At 45.1% G+C, this 27188-nt stretch overlaps 1 protein-coding gene across 1 annotated transcript in view; it reads right to left on the minus strand.

The window, feature by feature from the left end:
* The window catches only part of glra1 (glycine receptor, alpha 1), a gene marked incomplete at both ends in the record, with an annotated part of 165967 nt that overhangs the window by 63656 nt on the left and 75123 nt on the right, over positions 1-27188 (minus strand). The window contains 4 exon segments of the mRNA XM_080745536.1: positions 15183-15320; positions 17534-17616; positions 25302-25404; positions 25407-25524. Coding sequence (XP_080601662.1) covers positions 15183-15320; positions 17534-17616; positions 25302-25404; positions 25407-25524 — 442 coding nt within the window.

Below are 27188 nucleotides of genomic sequence, written 5' to 3' on the forward strand. Positions count from 1 at the left end.
CGCCCCTGACTACAGACATGGACAGAGGAAAGAATCTTTGAATATGAAATCTGAAACTGCTCCTGGGGGGTCCCTGGAACTAAAAATGTTGAGTTGGGGGTCCATGGCCAAATACATGGCCCCCCCATCATGAAAAGTTTTGAGCACCACTGACATAGAAACATAGGTTTTTCAAAAAACCTTCAAATACACAAATGTTCAAGATTTTTCAAAAATAGCAGATGTACAAGCTTGCAGCGCGGCTGCGAGCTTGTATATCTGCTATTTTTCAATAGTTAAAGCACAAAATAACACAGTGAATCCTTGTACCCAGGGCCCAGCATTTTGTGTGACACCAGGGACAGAACAGAAGAGAAGGGGAGATAAAGGCGCAGTAAAGAAAATAAGGAGATGGCTGCGATAACGTCACCAGCTATCTGGTGTGTGGGGGAGTGGAAATGAGCCTTGATAACGCCAAACCTTTACGTATCGGGGAGGGGGGAGAGAGGGGAAAGATGATGCTTAAAGGAGGACTTCACCACTTTTCAACCTATCTTCATACAGTATAATAGGTCCTCACTAATGTTCATAATAAAATAGCGCAATTTTTTTCTACTCAGTCCAAGTCTCCTAGGAGAGCTGTGGGAAGTTCAGAATCCATCGTTTTGTGACATCATCATTTTCAAAAAAAGAATATATATATATATATATATTTTTGAAAAAAATATTTAGATTTTTATTATCGCGAGAACAATGGCTTCCACTTTAACATTGCAACTTTTCAGGAATAGAAAGCCTGCATTTTCTATTAGTTTGGATTCCCAATCGATGATGTCACAAGACAATGGGTTTCTGACCTGCCCACAGCCCTCCTCTGAGAAAAAAATATATAATTGGTGAGGACCAATTATATGAAGATAGGTTGAAAAGTGGTGAAGTACTCCTTTAAGTTGCTGCTTCTCAGCGTCCGGTCCGGGGACCACCAGTTAGGGGACCCAATGGACCATTACGGGTGTGTGTGTGTGTGTGTGTGTGTGTGTGTGTGTGTGTGTGTGTGTGTGTGTGTGTGTGTGTGTGTGTGTGTGTGTGTGTGTGTGTGTGTGTGTGTGTGTGTGTGTGTGTGTGTGTGTGTGTGTGTGTGTGTGTGTTACTGAGGTTAGGTTTAGGCATAGTTTTACTGAGGTTAGGTTTAGGCATAGTAGCATTCACCAGGTTAGCATTCAACAGCGTGGGACTAATGGGAACAATGGAGGAACAATGAGACGTGGGACCAATGCAGTCAAATGCTCTACCACTGAGCAGCTCCCCAATGCCATCGGCTTCTTCCAGGGACTGCCCACAAGGTGAACTAAAACAAGCGCTCCGGTCCCAATCTTACTGGTACCTCAAACAAACTGTAACATATTATATAGACAGATATTTCTATATGGATATATATTTGTTTTAATCTTTGGAGCCCCATCTACATTGTCAAATTCTCAAGAGTTCCAATGTTGGACACTCAAGGTTGAGTAAAGGTGGCCTAATTTGTACTCATTGTTACGATGGGTGTCCCGCGCCTAAAATAGAACATCTACAAGCTCACACTGTCGTACCATGACTGGATAGGATCAATGGTTCTCAACCTGCAGGTCTGTTAAGGGACAATTTAAGGAATTTTAAAGGACACTTTCACCACTTTTGAATCTTCTTCACATAATTAGTGTGGTTGCCCTAACACAATGACTTCAGTGTCGCGATCTTCATATATGGAGATCCAGGTGGTGATAGTCAGCTCCATATATGGAGTGAGAGACAAACACAATTACAAATTTAACTTTTCCCAAATATGGAGATGACAAGAGACTGACACCGTATGTCCATACAGTATATGGGCATTAAAAGATATGAGCTTAATATTGATGACATCAGGGATCTCCATATATGGGCATAAAAGGGACAAGGATTGAATGGTTTAATAGGGACAATGACTGAGATATACAGAAATATGTATTTGCAAGTGTGACTCGTGTCGCGGCAGCCACACTTGGAAATTCCAATTGCACCTTTCTAGTTGGTCCTCACATACAGCAAAAAACAAAAACAAAAAAAAGCTACTCGGTCTGTGTCTCATATAATAGAGAGAAGATTTTTCTATTATTGAGAGAACAATGGCTTCCATTATAGCAGTGGTTCTCAACCTTTTCAGGCCGTGACCCCCAAAATAATCATATTTCAACTGGGGACCCCCCACCCTGACGCGTGATTACAGGTCCAACTGGGAAAGATGGATAACCACGCCCCGGACTCATTTTTGAAGCTTGTGATTGGCTGGACCGGACGTAGGGAGCGCTCCGTTGTAGTCACTTGGACCGCGCGAGGTGCACCAAAACCCAATTATCATGGCGTTTATCGTGCGCTTGCCCAGGCCTTACGGCCTGGGCATAAATATAACGATTGCATTCACCACGGCTTCGTAACTCGCGCGGCGCTCCGCCGGCCGCGCGGCCCTGGCCTTCGCGCCGCTTGCAATGTCGTGGACAATAACTGTGAAAACGAGCGCTCTATGCCGTTTCCATCCATCTTTCCCAGTTGGATCCGTAATCACGCCACCCTGACACATTAAGAGTTGAGGCATTACATTTTGTATAACATGGTTCTATTGTGAAAATAGTAGATCTACATGCTCACAACGCCTCGCAACGCGAGGCATTGTGAGCATGTAGACTGTTGAGTGAAAAAACAACGTTGCACATTAAGTTAATCATCTGGGGACCCCCCAAAATAATTTGGGGACCCCCCTGGGGGTCCCGACCCACAGGTTGAGAACCACTCCATTATAGCATAGTAATATAGAAGTAGAAAGAGAATAGAAATAGAATACAAATCCTGCAGTGTCTATTAGCTTGGATTCCCCATTGATGATGTCACTTGCTGTCAAAATCAACGCTGCAAAGTGCAGAGGGTCTCTAAAGCCCGGATCATAGTCGGGTCCGCGGTGGAAGGCTATCCACCGCGGTGTAGTCTTTTCGAGTCTTTTTGAATCATGAAACTACAACGTGTCCCAACACATCTCTCTGTTTTTACTATCAGACAGACAGGCTCTACACCCTGTTCACTGATTGGTCAACCTGAACCGGTCTAGACGGGGTAAAGGACTTCACCGTGGGCCGTGACTATGATGGCCTGCACTTATTTTCTGACTTGAGGTGGAAAGCTTTCCACCTCAAATTTGCGGTGGATAGCTCTCCACCGTAGACTCTGATCCGGGCTTAAGTGTTTCCAACTGGATAGACGATTACTTTCATTACATGGACTCCGCCTAGGTAATCCGCCCAGGGGTGTCGCACCAAGTTCTGGGCCCTGGGTACAAGGATTCACTGCGGGCTCCCCATGAATGTTCTTCATGGGGGGAGGGGGTTTAACCCATTTAGACTGGGAACGCAATATTTAGCATTATTTTGTACTTTAACTATTGAAAAATAGTGCCGCAATGCGAGCTAGTAGATCTGCTATCTTTGAAAAACCTATGTTTCTATGTCAGTGGTTCTCAAACCTTTTCATGTGAAGGACCCCCAAAATTATATGTATTTGGTCACGGACCCTCCAGAAGCAAAATTCGAGTTACAAATGTACGTTTGAAAAATACTCAAAGATTTGCCCACATTTTCACAACTGAGTGCCGTGCTGCAAGCTTGTAGATCTGCTATTTTTTGAAAATGTCGTGAAAATGTGTGCAAATCTTTGAATATATGTATTTTTCAAGCAAACATTTGTAACTCAAATATTTGCTCCTGGGGGGTCCCTGGAACTAAATATTTTGAGATGGGGGTCCGTGGCCAAATACATATCATTTTGGGGGTCCTTCACATGAAAATGTTTGAGCACCACTGACATAGAAACATAGGTTTTAAAAAAAAAACCTTAGAAGGATTTGAAATATTCAAAGACTTTTTCAAGATTTTTCAAAAATAGCAGATCTGCAAGCTCACAGCGCGCTATTTTTCAATAGTTAAAGTACCCAGGGCCCAGAATTTGGTGCGACACCCCTGTGTACATTGGAACACGGGGGTTCAGATAATTGCCTCCGTCAGAGGTATCCGTCTCCACTCGACTCACTCGTTACACAACCCCTCGCTCCGAGCGTCAACAGTCACATTTAACCTCGCCTTTTGGTTGGAGACACGAGGACAAACGCTGCCTCGAGCTCGGATTCAAAAAATGTTTACCGCCCCGTCCACGCTACACTGCACTGTAAGCAGCAGGAGCAACTTTTAGTGTGGTTGAGAAAATTCCGGGTCAGGTCGTGTCCTGAAAGATATGGGTTCAGTATTCACGTTAAAGGGGCCCCACCATGCTTTTCAAAATATATATTTTATATAAATATTATATATAATATGGTTTTATACAGGTTTTAGCCTAAACAACCACTCAGATATTGAAATGAAAATCACTGAAATGAAAGGCAAGGCTTAGAGTTAATGAATGGAAATCCACAAAATCCTCATGCCTGATTCAGTGTTGATGCCCATAGTCTTTTGATTAAAATCCATGTAGGCTAGTTTTAGCTGCAGTTGACTTTGTCGACAAAAGTTTATTTTGGCAGGCCTGAGATTGAGATTGTAGATCTCAGAGCACAACACCCGAGTGCTACCAAACCTAAAACGGGCAGTGTCATCCGTCACGTTCATCCGTCTCTAAAAAGTGCCCTCTCCAGACCATGAATGCAGTTTTTACTATGGTGAAAGAAATGCAAATGCCCTCTTTCCATGGCATACCTGAAGGCAGCATTCAAGAGAATTGCCTTGTCCAAACTCTCCTGAACTTGAATGCAGCATCTTATGTTGAAAGAATTGCCCTCTCTGTGTAGAAATCCATGCCATATGTATGCCACATCTCCAGTATTCACTTGATTATGATTGGTTCAGTATGGTATCAAGCACCGAAAATAAGCAGACCTCCAAGCTCACAACGCGTCGTACTGCAACGCGTTGTGAGGTTGGAGGTCGGCTATTTTTGATATTTCCACCAAAAGGCCCTTTTAGAAATGTCAGCCCCTGCCGCTCTAACATTCTCTGTACGTCCCTGTTGGTTATGATTTGCTTTACCTGGCTAAGCCGTGAACCCTGTTTGTGAGACGGGCTGAGATTCAAGCCAGTTAGCAGATGGCTCCGGAGCACTAAAGGAAACCTATGGATCATGGATGTCCCAGTGGAATTAAACACTTACACCCATTTATGCTCCGTCACACGACGGCGTCGCGCGCCAAAAACAGCAGATGTACAAGCTCTCTACGCGTTGCCAGCCAGTAAACGAGGCTCAGAATACGTAGGCTTTTCCATGCAGCCAGGGGCGTCACAAGGGAGTGGGACTGATTTACCAGGGCCCAATGTGGAGGGGCCTTAATTATTTTATACTTTAGCTATTGAAAAATAGCAGATATACAAGCTTGCACCGAGTGCCGCGCTGCGAGCTTGTAGATCTGCTATGTTTGAAAAGTTGTGAAAATGTTAGCAAATCTTTGAATATATGTATTTTTTTAAGCGAACATTTGTAACTACAATTCTGCTTCTGGGGGGTTCTTGGAACTAAATATTTTGAGATGCGGGTCCGTAGCCAAATACATATTATTTTGGGGGTCTCTGACATGGAAAAGTTTGAGAACCACTGACATAGAAACATAGGTTTTTCAAAAAACCTTTAGAAGGATTTGAAATATTCAAAGACATTTTCAAGATTTTTCAAAAATAGCAGTCGGTGCCACGCTGTGAGCTTGTATATCTGCTATTTTTCAATAGTTAAAGTACCCAGGTCCCAGAATTTGGTGCGACACCCCTGTTCAAGCCAGTTAGCAGATGGGTCCGGAGCACTAAAAGAAACCTATGGGATCATGTGTCCCAGTGGAATTAAACACTTAAGCTTTGCACCGTTTCAGCCGATTTATGCCCCGTCACACGGCGGTGTCGCGCGCCAAAAACAGCAGATGTACAAGCTCTCGACGTGTTTGCCAGCGAGGCTTAAGAATAGGCTTTTTACATGCAGCTATAGGTGTTCCCTCCCAGGGACGTGCAGAGAATGTTAGAGAGGCAGTGTCTGAAATTTCTAAAAGGGCCTTTTGGGGAAAATATCGGAAATAGCAGACTGCGACGCGTTGTGAGCTTGGAAGTCGGCTATTTTTGGTACTTGATAAAACACTAAACTAAGTATAATCAAGTGAATACATAAGATGCATGCGTTCAAGTTCAGGAGAGTTTGGACGAGGCAATTCTTTTGAATGCTGCCTTCAGGTATGACATGGAAAGAGGGGCATTTGCATTTCTTTCACCACAGTAAAAACTGTGCATGCATGGTCTGGAGAGGGCACTTTTTTACATATGGGTAAAAGGGGCAGGGGCTCGAGCCCCCTTTGATGTCTATGTGTGAACGTGCCTGTTCCCTCCACATCACCTCCTCCCCTTCCCTCCGCTATCCATAATGTAATGCAGGCCGTGTACAACAGAGCTCAGACGCAACTAGCTAGCTCGCCATGGCGCGGTGGCCGCAGATCCATTTAATCAGGGGGAGGATCGATGGAAGACAGACATCGTTGTCAAGAGCGTCCAATCAATTAGAGTTAACCCTGAAAGCACTGCTGCTGCGGGACGAGACGGAGCGGAGGAGGAGACGGGAAGAGGAGAAGCGGGAAGGGAAGTAAAGGAGGCCAGTGAAGATGATGAGGGGGCAGGGGTGTCGCAACCAAATTCTGGGCCTGGGGAAAAAGGATTCACTGCGGCCCCCCCCCCCCCCCCCCCACCCCCCCCCCCCGCACAATTATTTTGTGCTTTAACTATTGAAAAATAGCAGATCTACAAGCTCACGGCGCCGGCACCGAGTGTCGCGCTGCGAGCTTGTAGATCTGCAATATTTGAAAAATCGTGAAAAAGTTGTGCAAATCCTTCTAAGGTTTTTTTGAAAAACCTATGTTTCTATGTCAGTGGCGCTCAAACCTTTTCATGTGAAGGACCCCCCAAAATGATATGTATTTGGCCACGGACCGGACCCCATCTCAAAATATTTAGTTCCAGGGACCCCTGGGAATTACAAATGTCAGCTTAAAAAATACATACATTCAAAGATTTGCGCACATTTTCACGACTTAAAAAAAATAGCAGATCTACAAGCTCGCAGCGCGGCACTCGGTGCCGCGCTGTGAGCTTGTATATGTGCTATTTTTCAATAGCTAAAGTATAAAATAATTCCAGACCCCTCCACCTTGGGCCCTGGTAACTCAGTCCCACTCCCCCCTTGTGACGCCCCTGATGATGGCTATGCGACGAGAGAGAGAGAGAGGGAGGGGAACGGATTGGAGGGGGGGATGCAGCGTGGCTGGACTTGATTTATAACTGTGCTTACACTTCGGAGCTTTTAAGTGCTGTCCATATTTTCCCATCTGATAAAAAAAAAGATTGAAATATTCGGCTGGACCCGTCTCGCCATGGGGGGGCTGAGTGTGCCTGTCTGCGCGTGCGTGCGTGTGTGTGCGTGAGCATATTGGGTGTTAAATAAATTCCCATCCACCCTAAAAGAGGTGGCCGTGTTAACACACACAAGAGTGTGTCTGCAGGTGTGCACACACACAATGTGTGGGTTGGTGGCATTGGTGCTTCGATCTCCACGGGCACCGTGCGCACGTTTTGCACGAGCGCGCCTCCCTTTATCGTCACTGTCGGGCAGAAAACTTGTATCTCCAAGTTTCAAATTTGTACATTTTTTTCGCAAAGCCCCTGCTTCATCATACAAGGCCGTCGCACCAAAGTAGTGAAAACAGCCGATCTACAAGCACACAACGCCTCGCTCCACTAGTTTAAATCATTTTTAAAATGATAAATACAAAACAGACGGTTTTGGACATACAAGGTTTCCACCCGACAACAACGTTATGTCTTCTGCGTCGGTCCAACTGCAACGGTGCATACATTTACGTGTGTACTGCGTTTAACGGCAAAGTCGCATGGATTTATTTGGCGTTCATGTGTGTGTGTGTGTGTGTGTGTGTGTGTTTGTTTGTGTTGGGACGAGGGACCGATTTCCGGAGCAGAGAATTACTGGCACACCCCCCTCCCCGTCGGACTGCAATCATCCTCTCAGACACAAAACAAATGCTATTGACGAAGCGTCCCGTGTGCGTGCGCCGAGCTGCAATGCACCAGGCAGCAGTAATTAGTATTTCAACCAGTGTGTCTGGGGCTCTCCCTCGACCACGTCGCTTCCCCCTACAGGGGGGAGAGAGAGAGAGCAGAGCAGGGTAGGGGAGGGTGAGGGGAGGGGAGGGGGAGGGGAGGGGCAAAAGCCTGTGACAGTCACGCCAACGGTTAGGAGAGAAAGCCCACCCATCGCCCCCCTTCCAGGCACGTGCACACATAAGATATCAAAGGGGGCTCGAGCCCCTGCCCTTTTATCCGTTCTGTAAAAAGTGCCCTCTCCTCCAGACCATGAATGCAGTTTTTATTATGGTGAAAGAAATGCAAATGCCCCTCTTTCCATGCCATACCTGAAGGCAGCGTTCAAGAGAATTTCCTTGTCCAAAGAAACTCCCCTGAACTAGAACGCAGCATCGATAAATGTGTAGAAATCAATCGTCGAAAATAGCCGACCTCCAAGCTCACAACGCGTCGCAGCGCGGCTATTTTCAATATTTTCACCAAAAGGCCCTTTTAGACATGTCAGCCCCTGCCCCTCTAAGATTCTCTGCACGTCCCTGACCCCTTCCCCATCTCACCCCACCTCTCGCTCTTTCTCTCTCTCTCGCTCACTCTCTCTCTTTCTCTCTCTCTCTCTCTGTCTGTCGTTCTCTCTCCCTTTCTCTCTCTCTTTCTCTCTCTCTTGCTCTTCACATCACAACAGATTGCGTCTAATAAATCTGAGAGAAACGACACCTTAATTCCTTCTTAATGCTTGATTGGGGACCACCGAGGCGAGAGCTTGCACATGAGCATGCATGCACACACACACACACACACGCACGCGCACACACGCACACACACACACACACACACACACACACACACACACACACACACACACACACACACACACACACACACACACACACACACACAGTAGCAAGGCTGGGGAATAATAGGCCAGTAGTGAGGAGAGAGAGAGAGAGAGAGAGGGATATATGGAGAGAGAGAGAGAGAGAGACGCTACATTTCGCTTCAAAGATTCATTCATGTCTTTAAGACTCTTACGCCAACCGTCAGCAGGGGAGGGAGGGAGAGGACAGGAGAGGTGAAGTTAGGAGAGGAGAGGAGAGGAGAGGAGAGGAGAGGAGAGGAGAGGAGAGGAGAGGAGGGAACGAAAGAAGAGAGAAAAGGATGAATGTGAAATCAGAGGGAGGAGGAAGAGAGAGAGAGATAGAGGGGGGGGGGTGGGGGTGATGACAGAAGGGTGCAGCAGAGGTAGAGAGCTAGCATTTCTCGCTCCTTGGCTCACAGAGCCACAGTCAGATGGACTTCAGCAGCATTCTGTGTGTGTGTGTGTGTGTGTGTGTGTGTGTGTGTGTGTGTGTGTGTGTGTGTGTGTGTGTGTGTGTGTGTGTGTGTGTGTGTGTGTGTGTGTGTGTGTGTGTGTGTGTGTGTGTGTGTGTGTGTGTGTGTGTGTGTGTGGCGAGCGTGTGCACATTTAATTGTAATACACAAAGGTACATTTGTACACTCGCGAGGTACAAATATTTAAATTAACACTTTGTGTGCGTCCTTGCTTGCTTGCTTGCTTGTGTGTGTGTGTGTACAGGGGCGTCACAAGAGGTGGAAAAGTGGGACTGAGTTACTAGGGCCCAAGGTGGAGGGGCCTTCGTTATTTTATACTTTAGCTATTGAAAAGTAGCAGATATACAAGCTCACAACGCGGCACCAAGTGCCGCGCTGTGACCTTGTAGATCTGCTATTTTTTAAAAGTTGTGAAAATGTGTGCAAATGTTTGAATATATGTATTTTTTAAGTGAACATTTGTAACTTAAATTTTGCTTCTGTGGGGGTCCCTGGAACTGAATATTTTGAGATGGGGGTCCGTGGCCAAATACATATAATTTTGGTGGTCCTTCACATGAAAAGGTTTGGGCATCACTGACAAAGAAACATACCGGTTTCTTTCAAAAAACCTTAGAAGGATTTGAAATACTCAAAGACTTGCACAAAATGTACCCAGGGCCCAGAATTTGATGTGACACCCCTGTGTGTGTGTGTGTGTGTGTGTATATATGGCAGGGGTGGGCAACGTTGATGATGGAGAGGGCCACTATATTTCCAACTCCACTCCAGAGGGCCACATTGCATATTGCTACGTCCTACTTTGTCATTCTAGTATCTCATTCAAAAAAAGCAAAAATAGCAGATCTGCAAGCTCAAAACGCATCGCGCTGCGATGCGTTTTGAGCTTGTAGGTTGTCTATTTTTGCTTCTTTTGAATTGGAATCCTGAAATGTAACATTTTGAATAAATTTCAAACACATTTAGTTATATACTCATGTTAACTCTATGAACTTAAACACATTTTAATACTAGTCATTAAGCTACTAATATAGACTGAAGGAATTAAAGCAGGTCATGTTTGGAATTGTAACAGCTGAAATCAATAATATATCGGTATTCCAGTATTAACCTGCGGCCTCATTAAGTGAAGGTGGGGGCCGCATGTGGCCCCCGGGCCGCCAGTTGCCCATGTATGATATATGGATTAGCAGGGGAGGCTTGTGTGTGTGTGTGTGTGTGTGTGTGTGTGTGTGTGTGTGTGTGTGTGTGTGTGTGTGTGTGTGTGTGTGTGTGTGTGTGTGCGTGTGTGTGTGCGTGTGCGTGTGCGTGCGTGTGTGCGTGTGTGTGTGTGTGGAGGCGTATCAAGGCTCCTGGTTTGGAGGTGGAGCGCGTCCTGCAGACACAGCCATCCGTCTACGCGGCTGTCATCTGCAGACGTGGGGCAGCGCGGTGACTGATAGCTCAGTATCACAAGCAATCAGCCCTGCTCCTGCTGCTCCCACGCATTAACTCTATTTAGAGTGCAGCGGGTTTGTTCCGTGTCTCTCCAAGCCCCAGTTCAGAGTGACCGAGGATTTGTGGCGACGAGGCGAATGCCGTTTTATTAGGCCCGATTCATACTTCGCCACGTGACGGTGTCTCGCGCCGAAAATAGGAAGTCTACCAGTAAAGCCCCTATCATAGTCCAAGGTGAAGAGCTATCCACCACAACTTGAGGTGGAAACTTTCCACCTCAAGTCAGAAAATAAGTGGAGGCCATCATAGTCAGTCACGGTGAAGTCCTATTCACCATGACTGACTGGTCTAGATCGACCAATCAGTGAACGGGGTGAAGAGCCTATCTGTCTGATAGTAAAAACAGTGTCGGGACTTGCGGTGGAAAGCTCTTCACCGCGAGGAATGACGCAACGTTGTAGTTTTATGACTCAAAAAGACTACACCGTGGTGGATAGCTCTTCACCGCGGTACCGACTCTGATAGGGGCTTAAGACTCCCTAATCGGGAGATAAGCAACCGTCAGGTCAGCAGTGTCAAAAAATGTGTTTGAAAAAAATCTGCCTGATGGTGGCGCTAAATGGAACAGATCCATGTTGATGACAGGACTCTAGACATACTGTGTACCGCTTTGCGTGATTTTAGGGCAAAATCTGTAGGAGCAGTGTCCAAAAATGTGTTGGTCCAAAAATGTGTTGCAAGAATTGGCGTCATGGTGGCGCTAAAAGAGGGCCATGTGAGAAATGGTGGAGGGTGGAGGTAGTGGTTTGGCAGCCAAAGGAGTCTTTGTTCAAAGTTTGGCATGGATAGGGGCAACGGTGGCGGAGATATGAGTAGGGGAAAAGTGTGACGTTACGTGAGTGACAGACTGACTGACAAAGATCTGCTCTTTTTGGCACGCACCATTTCTTTTTCTTATTTTTTAGGGGTGGGGAGAAATAGTTTTGAAAAATTGGCTTCAATTGAAGTTTTAGTCCTAGTGAATATGTTTTGCCAAAAAAAAACAAACATAAAACAATAAATCAGTAAACGTTGAAATCCTTAGACTTGCCCCAAATAACCTGGGTCCATGATAGATGATACATACATTACATTACTCCACATATTCCAGCAAACCCAGAACAGCTTACTCTCCCCTAAACAGCCCGCTGAACATCGATACCCCTTCCCGTTCCTCTTCATTCATTAATTCATTTGCGTCCGTTTCATTCCATCACAACCCCGCGCTTCTGTAGTCTGACTCTGAGCCACCAGTGAGCGAGTTGACTCCGTAATCGCTGGCATGAGAGGATGCATGCATGGGGGGCATCGCATCACATTCTGGGCCCTGGGTGTACAAGGATTCACTGCAGGCCCCTTAGACTGGGAACGCATCATCGTGCATTATTTTGTGCTTTAACCATTGAAAAATAGCAGATATACAAGCTCACAGCGCGGCACCGAGTGCCGCGCTGCGAGCTTGTAGATCTGCTATTTTTGAAAAATGTGAAAATTCGTCTTTGAATATTTCAAATCCTTCTAAGGTTTTTTGAAAAACCTGTTTCCCATCTCAAAATATTTAGTTCCAGGGACCCCCCAGAAGCAAAATTTGAGTTACAAAAGTTCGCTTAAAAAAATACATATACAGTATTTTCTGGACTATAAGGCGCACCTGACTATAAGGCGCACTGTCAATGAATGGTCTATTTTCAAACTGTTTTCATATATAAGGCGCACCTGACTATAAGGCGCACATAATAGACGCTACCGTTGCGTTATGCATCAAACAGATGGAGCTGTGCTAAAGGGAATGTCAATGTCAATGAATGATCCATATATAAGGCGCACTGGACTATAAGGCGCACTGTAGTTTTTTGAGAAAATTAAAGGCTTTTAAGTGCGCCTTATAGTCCGGAAAATACGGTATTCATTTTTTGATTTGCACAAATTTCACGACTTCAAAAATAGCAGATATACAAGCTTGCAGCGCGGCACTCGGTGCCGCGCTGTGAGCTTGTATATCTGCTATTTTTCAATAGCTAAAGTATAAAATAATTAAGGCCCCTCCACCTTGGGCCCTAGTAGTTCAGTCCCACTTTCCCCCACCCCCTTGTGACGCCCCTGGATGCGCGACTGGCGAGGTGGACCGGACAGATGGTTTCCAGCCACACTCCCAGGATCTGGGGGGGAGAAACGGAGCATGGCTAACGCCCCCAACCTCCGTCTTTCTCCCATGTACGCACCGCTAGTACAGAGAGAGTAGAGTAGAGGAGAAGAGAAGAGAAGAAGAGTGGTAGCAGTCTGCTAACGCTCATTCCTTTTCTTTTCTTCTCTTCTCTTTTTTTCCCTGCTGCTTTCCTGTCCATTTAATTATCCTCTGGACCACACAGCCCACCTGTTTCTCTCTCTCTTCTCCTCTTCTTCCCTACGTCTGTGTCGCTCGGCCTCACTCTATAGTTCACATCTCACACACCTACCGCCTGTCTGTCTCTCTCAGTCCCTTTTTTCTTTCAACTCCTGGCTTCAAAAGCACTCGTGTTGCAAATCCCTTAACGTGGCGTAGGTTACGGGGCGAGAAGAGCAGACGGGGCAGATGGAGATGGAGATGATGCAAGGAGGGTGCAGGCAGTGGCGTCAGTTCAGAAAAAGCTAAGGTATGGCAACATGACTGGTGTCAAGACATCAGTCATATTGCCATACCTTAGCAACAGGCATGGTACATTTATTTTAAGAAGTACATTTTATTTTTGACCCTGTTTCTACGGTTTCTTGGGCTGGATATGGCAGCCTGGAACGGTTGTTCAAGAGCAGCTAAACTTGGCATGTTAGTAAACGTGCCACAATTAACATTAATGCATTGCACCTGTGCAGCTGACCTGCGGAACCTGGGAATATACCATTTTGTCAAGATGGGGAGAATAAAAGTGTGGAGAATATTTTGTAAAATTTTGCATTTGTAGTTATTTTACTGTAATTTAAAAACATAATAACCAGCGCAGATAGACAAAGAGACATTCATGGATTTATATTTAAAAGTAACTTTTAAATTCCCCCTGGACCCAGGGTATGGCAGCTGCATACCCCTGCCATACCCAATTGATGCCCATGCTTTCTCTCTCAGTCCCTGTCTTCTTTCAACTCCTGGCTTCAAAAGCACTTGTGTTGCAAATCCCTTAACGTAGCGTAGGTTACGGAGCGAGAGAAGCAGACAGGCCAGGTGAAGATGGAAGGAGGGTGCAGGGAAAGAAAGAGGTGAAGAAGACAAGGGGCTGCAGAAAAGGTTGTTTTGCGAAGGAGTGGAGAAACGGGGAGAGCAATCAGAGCATAGGTCGATAGCTAGGTCAACAAACCAAAAAGGGGGGAAGAATAGAAAAGAATCAAATGAAGTAGAGTAGAATGTAGACCGGTTTCTCTGAGCGGCAACCATAACTGCGGTGTCAAGCGGCGTCGCTTCGCACGGCGACGCCGCGGCTACGCGGCAGCACTCTGGAAAAAGGTCTATACCAGGGGTCCTCAACAGGGGGTCTGGGACCCCTAGGGGGTCCTCAGAGTTACTACAGGGGGTCCTCCAAATCTTTGTGTGATAGAAACTTGTTTTTTCCCCCCTTTATTATATTAACCACTTGAACCCTAGCATCCATATTCTGAGAACTTTAGCCAAAAATAGTCAAGTTTATCACGTATTGATGGTTCAAGTGGTTAAATATCTGCAAACACAAATTGACAGGAATCTAAAATGCCCTGATGATTGTCCTGTCAAACGATGAAACTATATGGAATCTATGAAAAGGTTGTGGGGGTCCCTGCTTCATCTCTCTATCAACTAAGGGGTCCTTGGCCTGAACACATTGAAGACCCCTGCTCTAGGCATTTTTTAGCCTAAACTCCACCCTTTGAAAGAACAAAGGCGTGGAGTAAAAAACAGAACCTCTGGCAAAACCAGACCCCTAGGTACCTTTGAGGACAAAGTCAACAGGAGACCACCATACGTAACGGTGCGGTGCGGTGCATGGGAATGGGCCTTCTGTGCGTCACTCACCTGTGTTGTAATGCTTGGTGCAGTAGCGTATGTCACTCACCTGTGTTGTAATGCTTGGTGCAGTAGCGTATGTCACTCACCTGTGTTGTAATGCTTGGTGCAGTAGCGTATGTCACTCACCTGTGTTGTAATGCTTGGTGCAGTAGCGTATGTCACTCACCTGTGTTGTAATGCTTGGTGCAGTAGCGTATGTCACTCACCTGTGTTGTAATGCTTGGTGCAGTAGCGCAGGTCTTTCTCCTCCTTCAGGAGGAACTGAGGTAGCGTCAGGCCGTCTGCCACCTGCACAGCTCCCTTCTCGTCCCACTCGAATATGAGGTCGTTCATGGTGTATCCGACTGGAGGGGGGACACGTCGGACACACGGGTTACAGGCCAGTGGGTGCCAAACGTTTTAAGCTCTCAAGAGAAATTTGGACATATTTTGCCTGGGACCCAAACTAGGGTAATCAGCAGATCTACACAAGCTCACAACGGTTGAGCTTGTTGGTCGGGAGTTTTTCACAAATTCTGACAAGTTGGGCTTCAGCATAGGAAGCAGTGTTGCCGGATGGGACATGTTAAATTACCGTACTGGAGGCTTACAATTATCGTATTTGAAAGTCGTACACAAAAAAAGAATAATAATAAAAAAAAGAATATATATATATTAATATATATATATATATATATATATATATATATATATATATATATATATATATATATATATATATAGATCAAAGGTGTAAATACGGTATATCATTTACACCGGACCTTAAAAAAACTGCAGTGGACTGTATTCACGCGCCTTTTTTTGTGATATGGCCAAATTATTACATGTGGGCATTTTTGGCATTATTTATCGTACATCGTACAGAGGGTAAAATGATCACACAAATGTAGCAGTTATGCAAACAAAAAAAGATGCACTCGAGTGCAGTGCACATACAGTCTCTCTTTCAGTCTCATTTTAGTCTTGCATACAGCACTAGTGTGTACTGTTTGTCATTTACCGCATGCAGAGCACATACACATGACCCGTACACATCATTACTTTTACTGGTTTAAACACTGGCTCAGTGCTTACTGTATGCTCTGCAGAAAATATGACATTATGAACCTACAACGTATTCAATGCCTGCGTGCCTGCTTTTGATGATCTGAATTGATATTGCGAAAGAAACGAGCACAGTGATGAGTGTCGTTAGTGATTTAAGCATCGTTTTTCCAGCATCCCGGCTATGTTGCACGGAAATGGAACTGCGGTTCCGCAGATCCTTCTTGAAGCGTTCTTGAGATTCTTGTCACGTATGTTTAGACTTCTATTGTATACGATCCTGAGCACCCGAAGGCAGCCTGTGGTGGTTCTCTACTGACTCATACGCTCTGTGTAACTGTGTGTGTGTGTGTGTGTGTGTGTGTGTGTGTGTGTGTGTGTGTGTGTGTGTGTGTGTGTGTGTGTGTGTGTGTGTGTGTGTGTGTGTGTGTGTGTGTGTGTGTGTGTGTGTGTGTGTGTGTGTGTGTGTGTACACGCATGTGAGTGTGTACATCGTCACTGTCGGGCAGAAACCTTGTATCTCCAAGTTTCAAATTTGTAAATTTTTTCGCAAAGTAAATCCCTGCTTCATCATATGGCCGTCGCACAAAAGCAGTGAAAACAGCCGATCTACAAGCACACAACGCCTCGCGCCGCGAGGCGTTGTGTGCTTGTAGATCGGCTGTTTTCACTACTTTAAATCATTTTTAAAACGACAAATGCAAAACCAACGGTTTTGGACATACAAGGTTTCCGCCCGACAACGACGATACATTTGCACATAGTAAACACCTCGTTGTTAATTTAACTCTAAAACTTCAATTCTAAAACACCGGGTGAAATCCATACACGCATGCACGGCGTAAAAAACAAATGGATCCACGTGGAGCCGTAAAAGGTCACTCTTGTCGTCTTGTGCATACGGTGTATGGATTTTACAGTGTGCATGTACTGCAGTCTCTCTCCACAGCACAGAGGAAGGGGAAGGTAGAGGCATTGTAAATCAGCGGGCTTTTCATCAGGCAGCCTGGCTGCCCAGGGTCACATCCATCTAATGTAGCTGCTAGCCAGACTCCAGCACAATAAATACTGCACAAAGTGTGTACGCGTGTGTGCGCGTGTGCGTGTGTGCGTGTGTGTGTGTGCGTGCGTGTGTGTGCGTGCGTGTGTGTGTGCACGTGTGTGTGTGTGCACGTGTGTGTGTGTGTGTGTGTGTGTGTGTGTGTGTGTGTGTGTGTGTGTGTGTGTGTGTGTGTGTGTGTGTGTGTGTGTGTGTGTGTGTGTGTGTGTGTGTGTGTGTGTGTGTGTGTGTGTGTGCGTGCGCGTGTGTGCGCACGCTTGCCTGTGTGTGTTTGTTAAAGAATGGTATCTCTTTGTAAACAGAACGCAGCAATGCCTTTCTGTGTGTTATCTGTGTGGGCGTGCGTGCATGCATGAGTGCTTGTGTGTGTGTGTGTGTGTGTGTGTGTGTGTGTGTGTGTGTGTGTGTGTGTGTGTGTGTGTGTGTGTGTGTGCGCGTGCGCGGCATACTTACAGCTCTCTAGTTGCATGATGCAGGTCTGTACATCCATGGGGAAGTTCTTTAGGTCCATCGGACAGGCCAGGATCAGTGTTATTCTGTCAGACAGACAGACACGCACGCGCACACACACACACACACACACACACACACACACACACACACACACACACACACACACACACACACACACACACACACACACACACACACACACACACACACACACACACACAAACAGCGTTACTTAGTAATCAGGGGATTATCGTGGGATTTAGAAACGTTATCTAGTAAACACACCTAGAGATGACCTGAATGGGAATGTTAAAACTCAAAGAGATTTGAGTGATTCCTGGGTCACCAACCTGACAGCTAATCAATGATAATAAACCGAGTCAATACATTAGCAGCTGTGACCCTTGAATGGAAATAAATGCTGTAATCTTTGAAGATGGGCTTGCAGGGGTCACAGAGAGAGAGATCTGGGAGATGTGATACAAAGGCAATCTAAACCATAAACTAATTTGTGTTGATCTATGGCAGCATGTGGAGTACTGTAGTTAATTAAAGGTAGCTTGCTAGTTAAAGTGGATTGATGGTGACTTGACTGCGATCTACAAGCTGCGATCTACAAGCTCACAACGTGTCACAAGGTGACGCGTTGTGAGCTTGTAGATCTGCTATTTTTGGTGAAGAGATTTGTCGTAGATGGAAAAAGAACTCAAGTACAGTGCAAATCAGGTCTGTTTTACTAAGCATAGTGAAGTGATATTGACGTAGTGATATTGATGAATTCAAAATATTATCAAATTATCTCGCAGCACCCCTGGACTGGTATCACGGCACCCCAGGGTGCCCCGTCACCCACTTTGAAAAGCCCTGTTCTAAAGGACGGATGCTCGGTAGGCCAATCAGATGCGGGACTCCCTCTTTCCCACTGCAGGGAGCAGAGTGCCTTCCACAGTTCCAGCTTGCCAGTCCTCTTTTACCAACATCCAGAGCCGGAGGAGGCGTCTACCTTTATATGTCTATGACAGTACTATCCATAATATAAAGCCATTTAAACTAATGAATGATTGTTTTAATGATATTTAATGATAATATTTGTTGCTTTTGTCAATTGTCATCTTAATAGATGGTGGTCAGCCACAAAGTCACAGTCGCAACAACTGGCCAATAAAAAAAGATACCAGTTATGTTCTGAATTTATCGTCTCATATCTTTCCACAAAATATTAAAAAACGCTCAATAGTGGGCTCCATAAAAGCCAGGCTCAATTAGCAGGATCGATAAGGTGCTCATTATCAATAAAAAATAACGAGCTCCATCGCTAATTTTCACACAATCCCCTTGCTTCAACTTTATTTGTAACGCTGATGAAGTTGTGTGCTTTTCTTGTCCAGCTGCTCTGTCTGTTTAAAGGCTATAAGCTATTTACCAATGTGCCAGATGTGATGTCATTTGGTCTTGTGCCACTATGGACTTAAGATGGAACTTCATTTGGAAGGTTAGAGTAGACAGTAGAATGTCACTGGGGTTACTATAAACCTGACAGGTTGCAGTTTACTATGAGAAACGTCAGAGCTTGTCTGCGTCCGTGTAGACGTGTACACATTCTTACTGTCTATGGTGTTTGTCGCTCTGACATCATGCTCTGATGTCACCGTGATGTCAGGGGAACCACTCTACCAGAATGGGTTTGCCGCTCTGACATCATGCTCTGCAGGCTTCACTGTGATGTCACACTAACAGAATCCCTTTTATGCCCCTATATATGGAGTTCCCTGATGTCATCAATATTAATGATGCCCTGTTAGAGAGTTCCCTGTGATGCCAGGGGGAACAAATCCCTTTTATGCCCATATATGGAGATATGATCCCTGTGATGCCAGGGGAACCATGCCATATATGGGCATAAAAGGGATTTCCCTTTTATGCCCATATATGGACATATAACCCTGTGGCGTGATCGCTTGTCGCCCTGAGGCATCTTACTAGTAATAATCTACTCTCTGATAAGCATTCATACAAAAAGTTGAGGAATTGTGCTAGCCAGCAGAAGTTATATTAAAGGACATAATACATGGCAATAGGCTACAAGTGTTTACAACTATAATATTTCATCTTTCGGACTCATTTGGGGCCTAAAGAAATGTGAAATCTATATTTAATACCAGCACATCAACATTAGCTTCTGCGCTCACACAATGCATGGCAACACTACTGCAGTAAAACTAGCAGTGCTGTCAGGGGTGGGTGTGAAGAGGAGGATGTTTGATAGGTTCATTGCAGACCTCAGGGTTTTCCTCTTGGATAATGCATGACTAACGAGGCTAACACCCGTAGCCAAAACACGCACGGAGAATCTTTTTTATCGAGTTAACATTGGAAATAGGCATGGCCTCGTGTGTACTTAATGCATGAGCAGGAGCAGCAAGTACATATCGTCACTGTCGGGCGGAAACCTCGTATCTCCAAGTTTGAAATGAATGAAGTTTGAAGCCCTGCTTCATCATACAAGGCCGTTGCGCAAAAGTAGTGAAAACAGCAGATCTACAAGCACACAACGCCTCGCGGTGCGAGGCGTTGTGTGCTTGTAGATCGGCTGTTTTCACTAGTTTAAATAATTTTTAAAATGATAAATGCACAACCAATGGTTTTTGGACATACAAGGTTTCCACCCGACAACGACGATATGAATTGGTTCCAAGGGCACTCTTGCGTGCTCATTTAACCAAGAGAGTGTACAAAATGTGTGCACACTCTCTGTGTTACAGAGCCCTTAAGGGTTCATTTGGTTCCTAACTATCAATCATTTAGCTCCCCCCTCCCCAGGAACCCCCCCAAGGACCCCTGGGGGCCGATGGGGCTTCAAAGATGTGTTTATTTTTGCTTGGTTAATGTTTGGTGCATGGGCCAGAGTGAAATGTCATAAAAGCAGCGCACGATTCTCAGTGGCTCCCTGTACGTGAGACTTACAGGGTTAGAGAATTTAACACAGAACTGCCACTGGAAACATTTATCATATTAGACTCACTACAGCATATCGTCACTGTCTGGCCAAAACCTCTTAACTCCATTTTTGAGGTTTTTAATATTTTGTCAAAAATCAGGGCGATTGAACACCCTTTACAGTGTTGGTTACAATAATATTGAACCAATGGAAAGTAGTAAAAAGTGCTTGGGACAAAACCTCCTAACTCCACACTTTCTGCCAAACCAGCTAGCTCCACCCGATTGGCCGTCTCTTTTTTTCATAAATATGTGCTATTGAACACCCTTTACGTCTGTGTGTTGGTTAAAATAATATTGAAACAGTGAAAAGTAGTAAAAAGCCCTTCGGTCAAAACCTCCTAACTCCACTTGAGCTCATTTTCCCGAAAATGAACATTTTGGAGTTAGGAGGTTTCGGCCCGACAGCAGAGATATTAGACTCACTACAGCATATACAGTAGGCCTACACACAAGCAAATATCATTGTGTCGTTGCAATACTGTTCGTGTACAGTATGGGATCATTTTACGGTTTGTGCTGTCTGCATTGCTTTGATGTTTGCTCTGTGTAAAGCAATCTCTGCACTCTTGTGTATATGAGACTGATGTTTAATTGAACAAAAACACAACAGAACAGAACAGAAAGTGACCTTTTAATGTTGAATGCACCCCTCCACGTTCCACTCACACGCCCAAACAACACTAACTATTTTTGCTTTTCAAAGGTCATAACAGTAGATCGTGACTAAGGTTTAGATTTAATAACAACAATTTGTCCTAGGATTTAATATCCAGTTCTGCTATTTCCCCCCACTTTCCCCCACTCTGATTTCTACTGTTGTTCTGGGCTTTCTGTCTTGTGATGTATCAGTTTGTAGAGCTCACAGCTCTGGAAGTCTTGTGATGTATAGATGTAGCGCTCACAGCCAACCTTCGGGGCAGGTGCTTCTGTGTTTCTAGTGTCCAACTAATGGGGACACCCGTAGCTACAACAGCCATACATGTGCATCACACTGTAGTAGGCCGGATGCAGGGGTGTCGCTCCAAATTATGGGCCCTGGGTACTTTAACTATTGAAAAACAGCAGATAGCTTGTAGACCTGCTATTTATGAAAGATCGTGAAAATGTGAATATTTCAAATCCTCCTAAGGTTTTTTGAAAACAATACGTTTCTATGTTAGTGGTGCTCAAACTTTTTCATGTGAAAGACTTCCAAAATGACATGTATTTTGCCACGGACCCCCATCTCAAAATATTTAGTTCCCAGGGACCCCCCGGAAGCAAAATCTGAGTTACAAATGTTCGCTTAAAAAATACATATATTCAAAGATTTGCGCACAGTTTCACGACTTTTCAAAAAATAGCAGATCTACAAGCTCGCAGCGCGGCACTCGGTGCCGCGCTGTGAGCTTGTATATCTGCTATTTTTCAATAGCTAAAGTCTAAAATAATTAAGGCCCCTCCACCTTGGGCCCTGCTAACTCAGTCCCACTTCCCCCCCCCCCCTTGTGACGCCCCTGCACACATGTGCAGCACGCTGTAGTAGGTCGTGTGCACCAAATAAAGTTGCTGTGTTTGCCCATTGTTCCAGCCACTGACAGGCCGCTGCTGAATATGTAATGTACGTACGGTAGAAATAACAGATGCCCTGCTTTCACAGACAGACGGTCCTACTACGTCTTTGTTGCTGAGGATCTCATTCTTGTAACCCGGTGCAGTGACCCATAAATGTGCATCTGTACAACCTTACCTGGTAAAAAAAAATACCCAAACAATAGGGCATTCACGAATAGTGATTTTTTAGTATTCAAATTATTCAACCACAAAGTATTTGAATAGTCGAATATTCTACAGGAAATATATATATGTATATATATATATATATATATATATATATATATATATATATATAATTTCTTTTCATCCAATAAAAACAAGCAATTATTGGTCTAGTAGTGACAGTTGCATTAACTGGCTCTTCCTCCATCACTGTTTCGCTGTTCCGGGAGACGAAACGTGATGCTTTGAACAATGAAAACAGCCGATCTACAAGCACGCAACACCTCGCACCGTGAGTCGTTGTGTGCTTGTGGATCTGCTGTTTTCACTATTTTTTTGCGACGGCCTTGTATGATGAAGCAGGGCTTTACTTTGCAAAAGAACGTCCACATTTGAAACTTGAAGAGGTTTCCACCGACAACGACGATATACATGTATAGTAAAGTATTGAAAATGTGTTTTTTATACAGTAGTGTTGGATAGTAAATAAGATGTTTCACATTTCTCTTGTCGTAGTGCTGTTGCTGCAATGTTGTCGCACCTCGAAGAGGAGTATGTCCAAGACCATTCGTTTTGTATTTATCGTTTTAAAAATGAACTAAACTAGTGAAAATAGAAGATCTACAAGCACACAACGCCTCGCACTGCGAGGCGTTGTGTGCTTGTAGATCGGCTGTTTTCACTACTTTGGTGCGACAGCCTTGTATGATGAAGCAGGGCTTTACTTGGTGAAAAAACGTACAAACGTGAAACTTGGAGATACGAGGTTTCTGCCCGACAGTGACAATATACTAATATACTGTGTATCTGTATCCTTTCCTTTGATGAAGCCAACTCTATCTTCAGCTACTTTCATTTCATGTGAGAGTTCAAACCGAGTACGAGGCCATTTCTTTTGATGTAACCGATGGTTATTGAAGTACAGTACGGGTACATTGTATATGAGATCCAGATCGAGCTCATTTGTTGTCCAATCGCGACTGTCCCGGTTTACTTTCATCTGATAGGCGACGGGGAGTATATCAGTCATAAGTTCCCGCTGCCCCTGCGTTGCGACGAGCATCGATTGCAGAGCAGACGACATTTACAACGCCCAGATTTCATTTCTTCCCAATCAGAATCTTGACATGCGACATAGGTAGTTTAATATCCCGAGCCACCTCTCGCTTCTTCCCGTGCTCCCTCACAGATCAAACCGATCCGAGGGCTGTTCATTTTGACGATGTCAATTTAAAGAAAAACAAATGTTTGTGTGTGTGTGTGTGTGTGTGTGTGTGTGTGTGTGTGTGTGTGTGTGCGTGCGTGTCCATGAATGCGTGTGGACCCTATCTTTCCCTGTGCCTTTTTTTTTGTCACCACAATTCATAAAAGAACAACCCAATCCCCCACTCGTTCCGGACACAAGGGTTGAAAAGCGAGGTTGATAACGGATCAAATGCACTGCTGGAATACTAACGCCGGGTCCCACTAGATTACTATGGCTGTTGTGGGAATGCGCCAGCGTTTTTCTCATTCGCCCTTGAGCAGAGGCAATAAAGCAAGCAAGGAGGGGAGGGAGGGAGGGAGGGAGGGGGGAGCGCGGGGGGGGGCTAAAACGTTTGTCTGCTGCGGGCAGCTATAACTCTGAGAGCCCGGGATGGGATGTCTCAGAGAAGGGGGGAAAAAGTATGGCCCTTATAATGGATAGAAAGCCTCCAACTCCGAGAAACAAAAGCTACAGCCGCGCGGGATGAAATGATTGAAGCGGTCGGTCGGACCTCCTCCCCACTCCAGCCATAACCATATTTTATCGCGGGCACTATCGAAATTATATTAAATGACCCTGCATCGCTTCCTGGTTTAGCAGAGGAAAGACATCGACGGAACAGGAGAGCAGCGGAAAAGTACTGGTGGTATACATACTGTATACCACCAGTAAGACTCCCTGATCGGGAGATAAGCGACCGCCAGGTCACATGTATACACAAATAGGCCTGTAAGTGCCATTGGTTCCTGGGTGTCTTTGCATGATTTTAGGACAAAATCTGTAGGAGCAGTGTCCAGAAATGTGTTTGAAAAAATCGGCCTGATGGTGGCGCTAAATGGGACAGATCCATGTTGATGACATGACTTTAGAGATACTGTGTGCCGCTTTGCGTGATTTTAGAGCAAAATATGTAGGAGCAGTGTCCAGAAATGTGTTTTGCAAGAATCGGCCTCATGGTGGCGCTAGAAGAGGGCCATGTGAGAAATGAGGGGTTGTGGTTGTGGTTTGGCAGCCAAGGACTGTGTGTGCAAAGTTTGGCATGGATAGCACCAACGGTGGCAGAGATATGACAGACTGACTGACTGACTGACAGCCGGTGGAGGTTTTGATAGAACCTGTGACCTGACGGTCACAATCATTGGTACCTCGCTGCCACCCCTGTCTCTGTTGAACATTATACCACCAACATGGCATCCGCATAACCTGACTGCGCAGATGGTGGCAGCAGTGTGTATGCCTGCATAACGCTCTGCCTTACATCTGGGATTGCTCGGGCAGACCCGATGTAAGGGGCGGGCCATTTTTTCAAATTATTTAGCAGGTGATTGGATGGGGCCGTCTCTCTATCACAGTCTGGGAGTGCCAACTCCAACCACTCATATTGGCCTGTCTGCATGACGTTACACCAGAATCCGCCTCCTGGGTTTCCACGTGGTCTGCAATCAGACTCTATTGCTCAGAGCCGCTCAGAGCCCGCCCGTAGCTGCCGCTGATTCGTCCGGCCGGGACTTTACGAGTGTTATCAACTCTCCCCGAGCAATCTCAGATGGTAAAGGCAGAGCGTTATGCAGGCATACGCACTGCTGCCACCATCTGGCGCAGTCAGGTTAGCATCCGCAGAGATTCCAGCATAAATTTTTTTTAAATATAGGAACCATAAGAATTTGTCTGTGTCCCACAAATGTGTTCCGACCTACGGTTTGGGAAACGGTACGTTACAGGGCACGAAAAAAAGAAGAAGAAGAAAGAAAGAAAAGGCCTCACCGTATGCTGTAGAGCACGTTGCCATTTTTGGAGATGCGCAGCAGCTTGTTGTCGGTGGTGACCTCGTGGAAGTTGGCGCCCTTCTCGTTGGCGAAGAACAAGTCGGCTTCCAGATGGAGTCCAACATGGAGGGGTCCAGGTCCAGCGAGTCGTCGGGGTACTCGCTGTAGGCCAGCCGAGGGTCATTCCACTGCTGTCTCAGGAAGATGTTCACCCTGTAGTCCTGGAAGGAAGATTGGATCAGTGATTAGTAATGTATGTTATCGTCACTGTCGGGCACCTCGTATCTCCAAGTTTCAAATGTGTACGTCTTTTGGTAAAGCAAAGCCCCGCTTCATCATACAAGACTGTCGCACAAAACTAGTGAAAACAGCCGATCTACAAGCACACAACGCCTCGCATGGCGAGGCGTTGTGTGCTTGTAGATCTGCTGTTTTCACTATAGTTTAGTACATTTTATAGATGATATACAAAACGAACGGTTTTGGACATACAAGGTTTCCACCCGACAACGACGTTATGTAATAATAATCAAAATTGGTAATTAGTAACTAAAGTTTCCAAATAGTTGTAGTGGAGTAAAAGTACTAGTAAGACGCCTCAGGGAAACATGCAACCTTTGCCAATTCTTGGCCATCTGGCTAGTGATGTATATCGGACCAGTTGCAGCAGACCGCTGCATGATAGTCAACAATGTGATGTCAGAACAAGTCCATATTTGGGCATCACCAAATGTGGGCATTCTCAGATATGTGCTTAATATTGATGACATCGGGACAGACAGGGATCTCCATATATAGTCATAAAACGGACAAGGACGTAATTCATTTGCAAGTGTGACTCGTGATGACATCAGCGATCTCCATATATGGGCATAAAAGGGACATCAAGCCAGAGCATAATGTCAGAGGCGGCAAACCGATTCTGTTAAGAGTGGTTCCCCCTGACATCACAGTGACATCAGAGCATGATGTAAGAGCACGACACAACAACCCATAGAACCACAGACAAACCCTATAGAACCACAGTAGTCAGGCGTGACAGACAGAGATACACTACAGACAAGCCGTGACCGTTTTTAGTATAGTAGATCTTGCTGATCGTATGATCACAATAATAATGATCTTGATGCCTCTGAGATATAGCGGTAGTAGAAGTAAAATTATCTTGAAAAATCTAAACGTAAAAATAGCTCAAAATATTACTACTCAAGTACAGTACTTGAGTAAAAAGTTACTTTAGACCACGTGGATTCTCGCTTTTTGCAACAAAGTAGTGCATTGCAAGAGTAGAGGGGCGCCAGATCCCTTTGAGTCACACCCTACCACTACTTCCTGTTCATCCACAGAGCATTGATTCTAGTTGTTTTCTCCATTAGATTAAAGTGCTTTCTTTTCACTTTTTTCAACTTGTATTACTTGTCAAAATACATTTGATTTGTCTGCCTCATCTTTTTACCATCCCAAGTAATAAAAGTTGAAAAAAGTGAAAAGAAATCTAATGGAGAAAACAACTAGAATCAATGCTCTGTGGATGAACATGAAGTAGTGGTAGGGTGTGACTAAACGGGATCTGGCGCCCTCTATCTTGCAATGCACTACTTTGTGCAAAAGGAGATTTAGAATAAGGGATCGTTTCTGCTTGTTCTCTCACATTTGGCTTGTTACTACATACCCATGTAATGATAGGTGAAAGGTATATCACTTGTTACTACATACCCATGTAATGATAGGTGAAAGGTATATCACTTGCTACTACACCCATGTAATGATAGGTGAAAGGTATATAACTTGTTACGCCACACTTTAAAAGAAGTAAAAGAGATTCCGAGTTAAATTATCACCAAGGACGTGCTGGCCATTGGGAAAAGCGGGACAACTCCCGAAC

The sequence above is a fragment of the Nannobrachium achirus genome (genome assembly GCF_963921795.1).
Source record: "Nannobrachium achirus genome assembly, chromosome: 17".
Lineage (NCBI taxonomy): Eukaryota > Metazoa > Chordata > Actinopteri > Myctophiformes > Myctophidae > Nannobrachium > Nannobrachium achirus.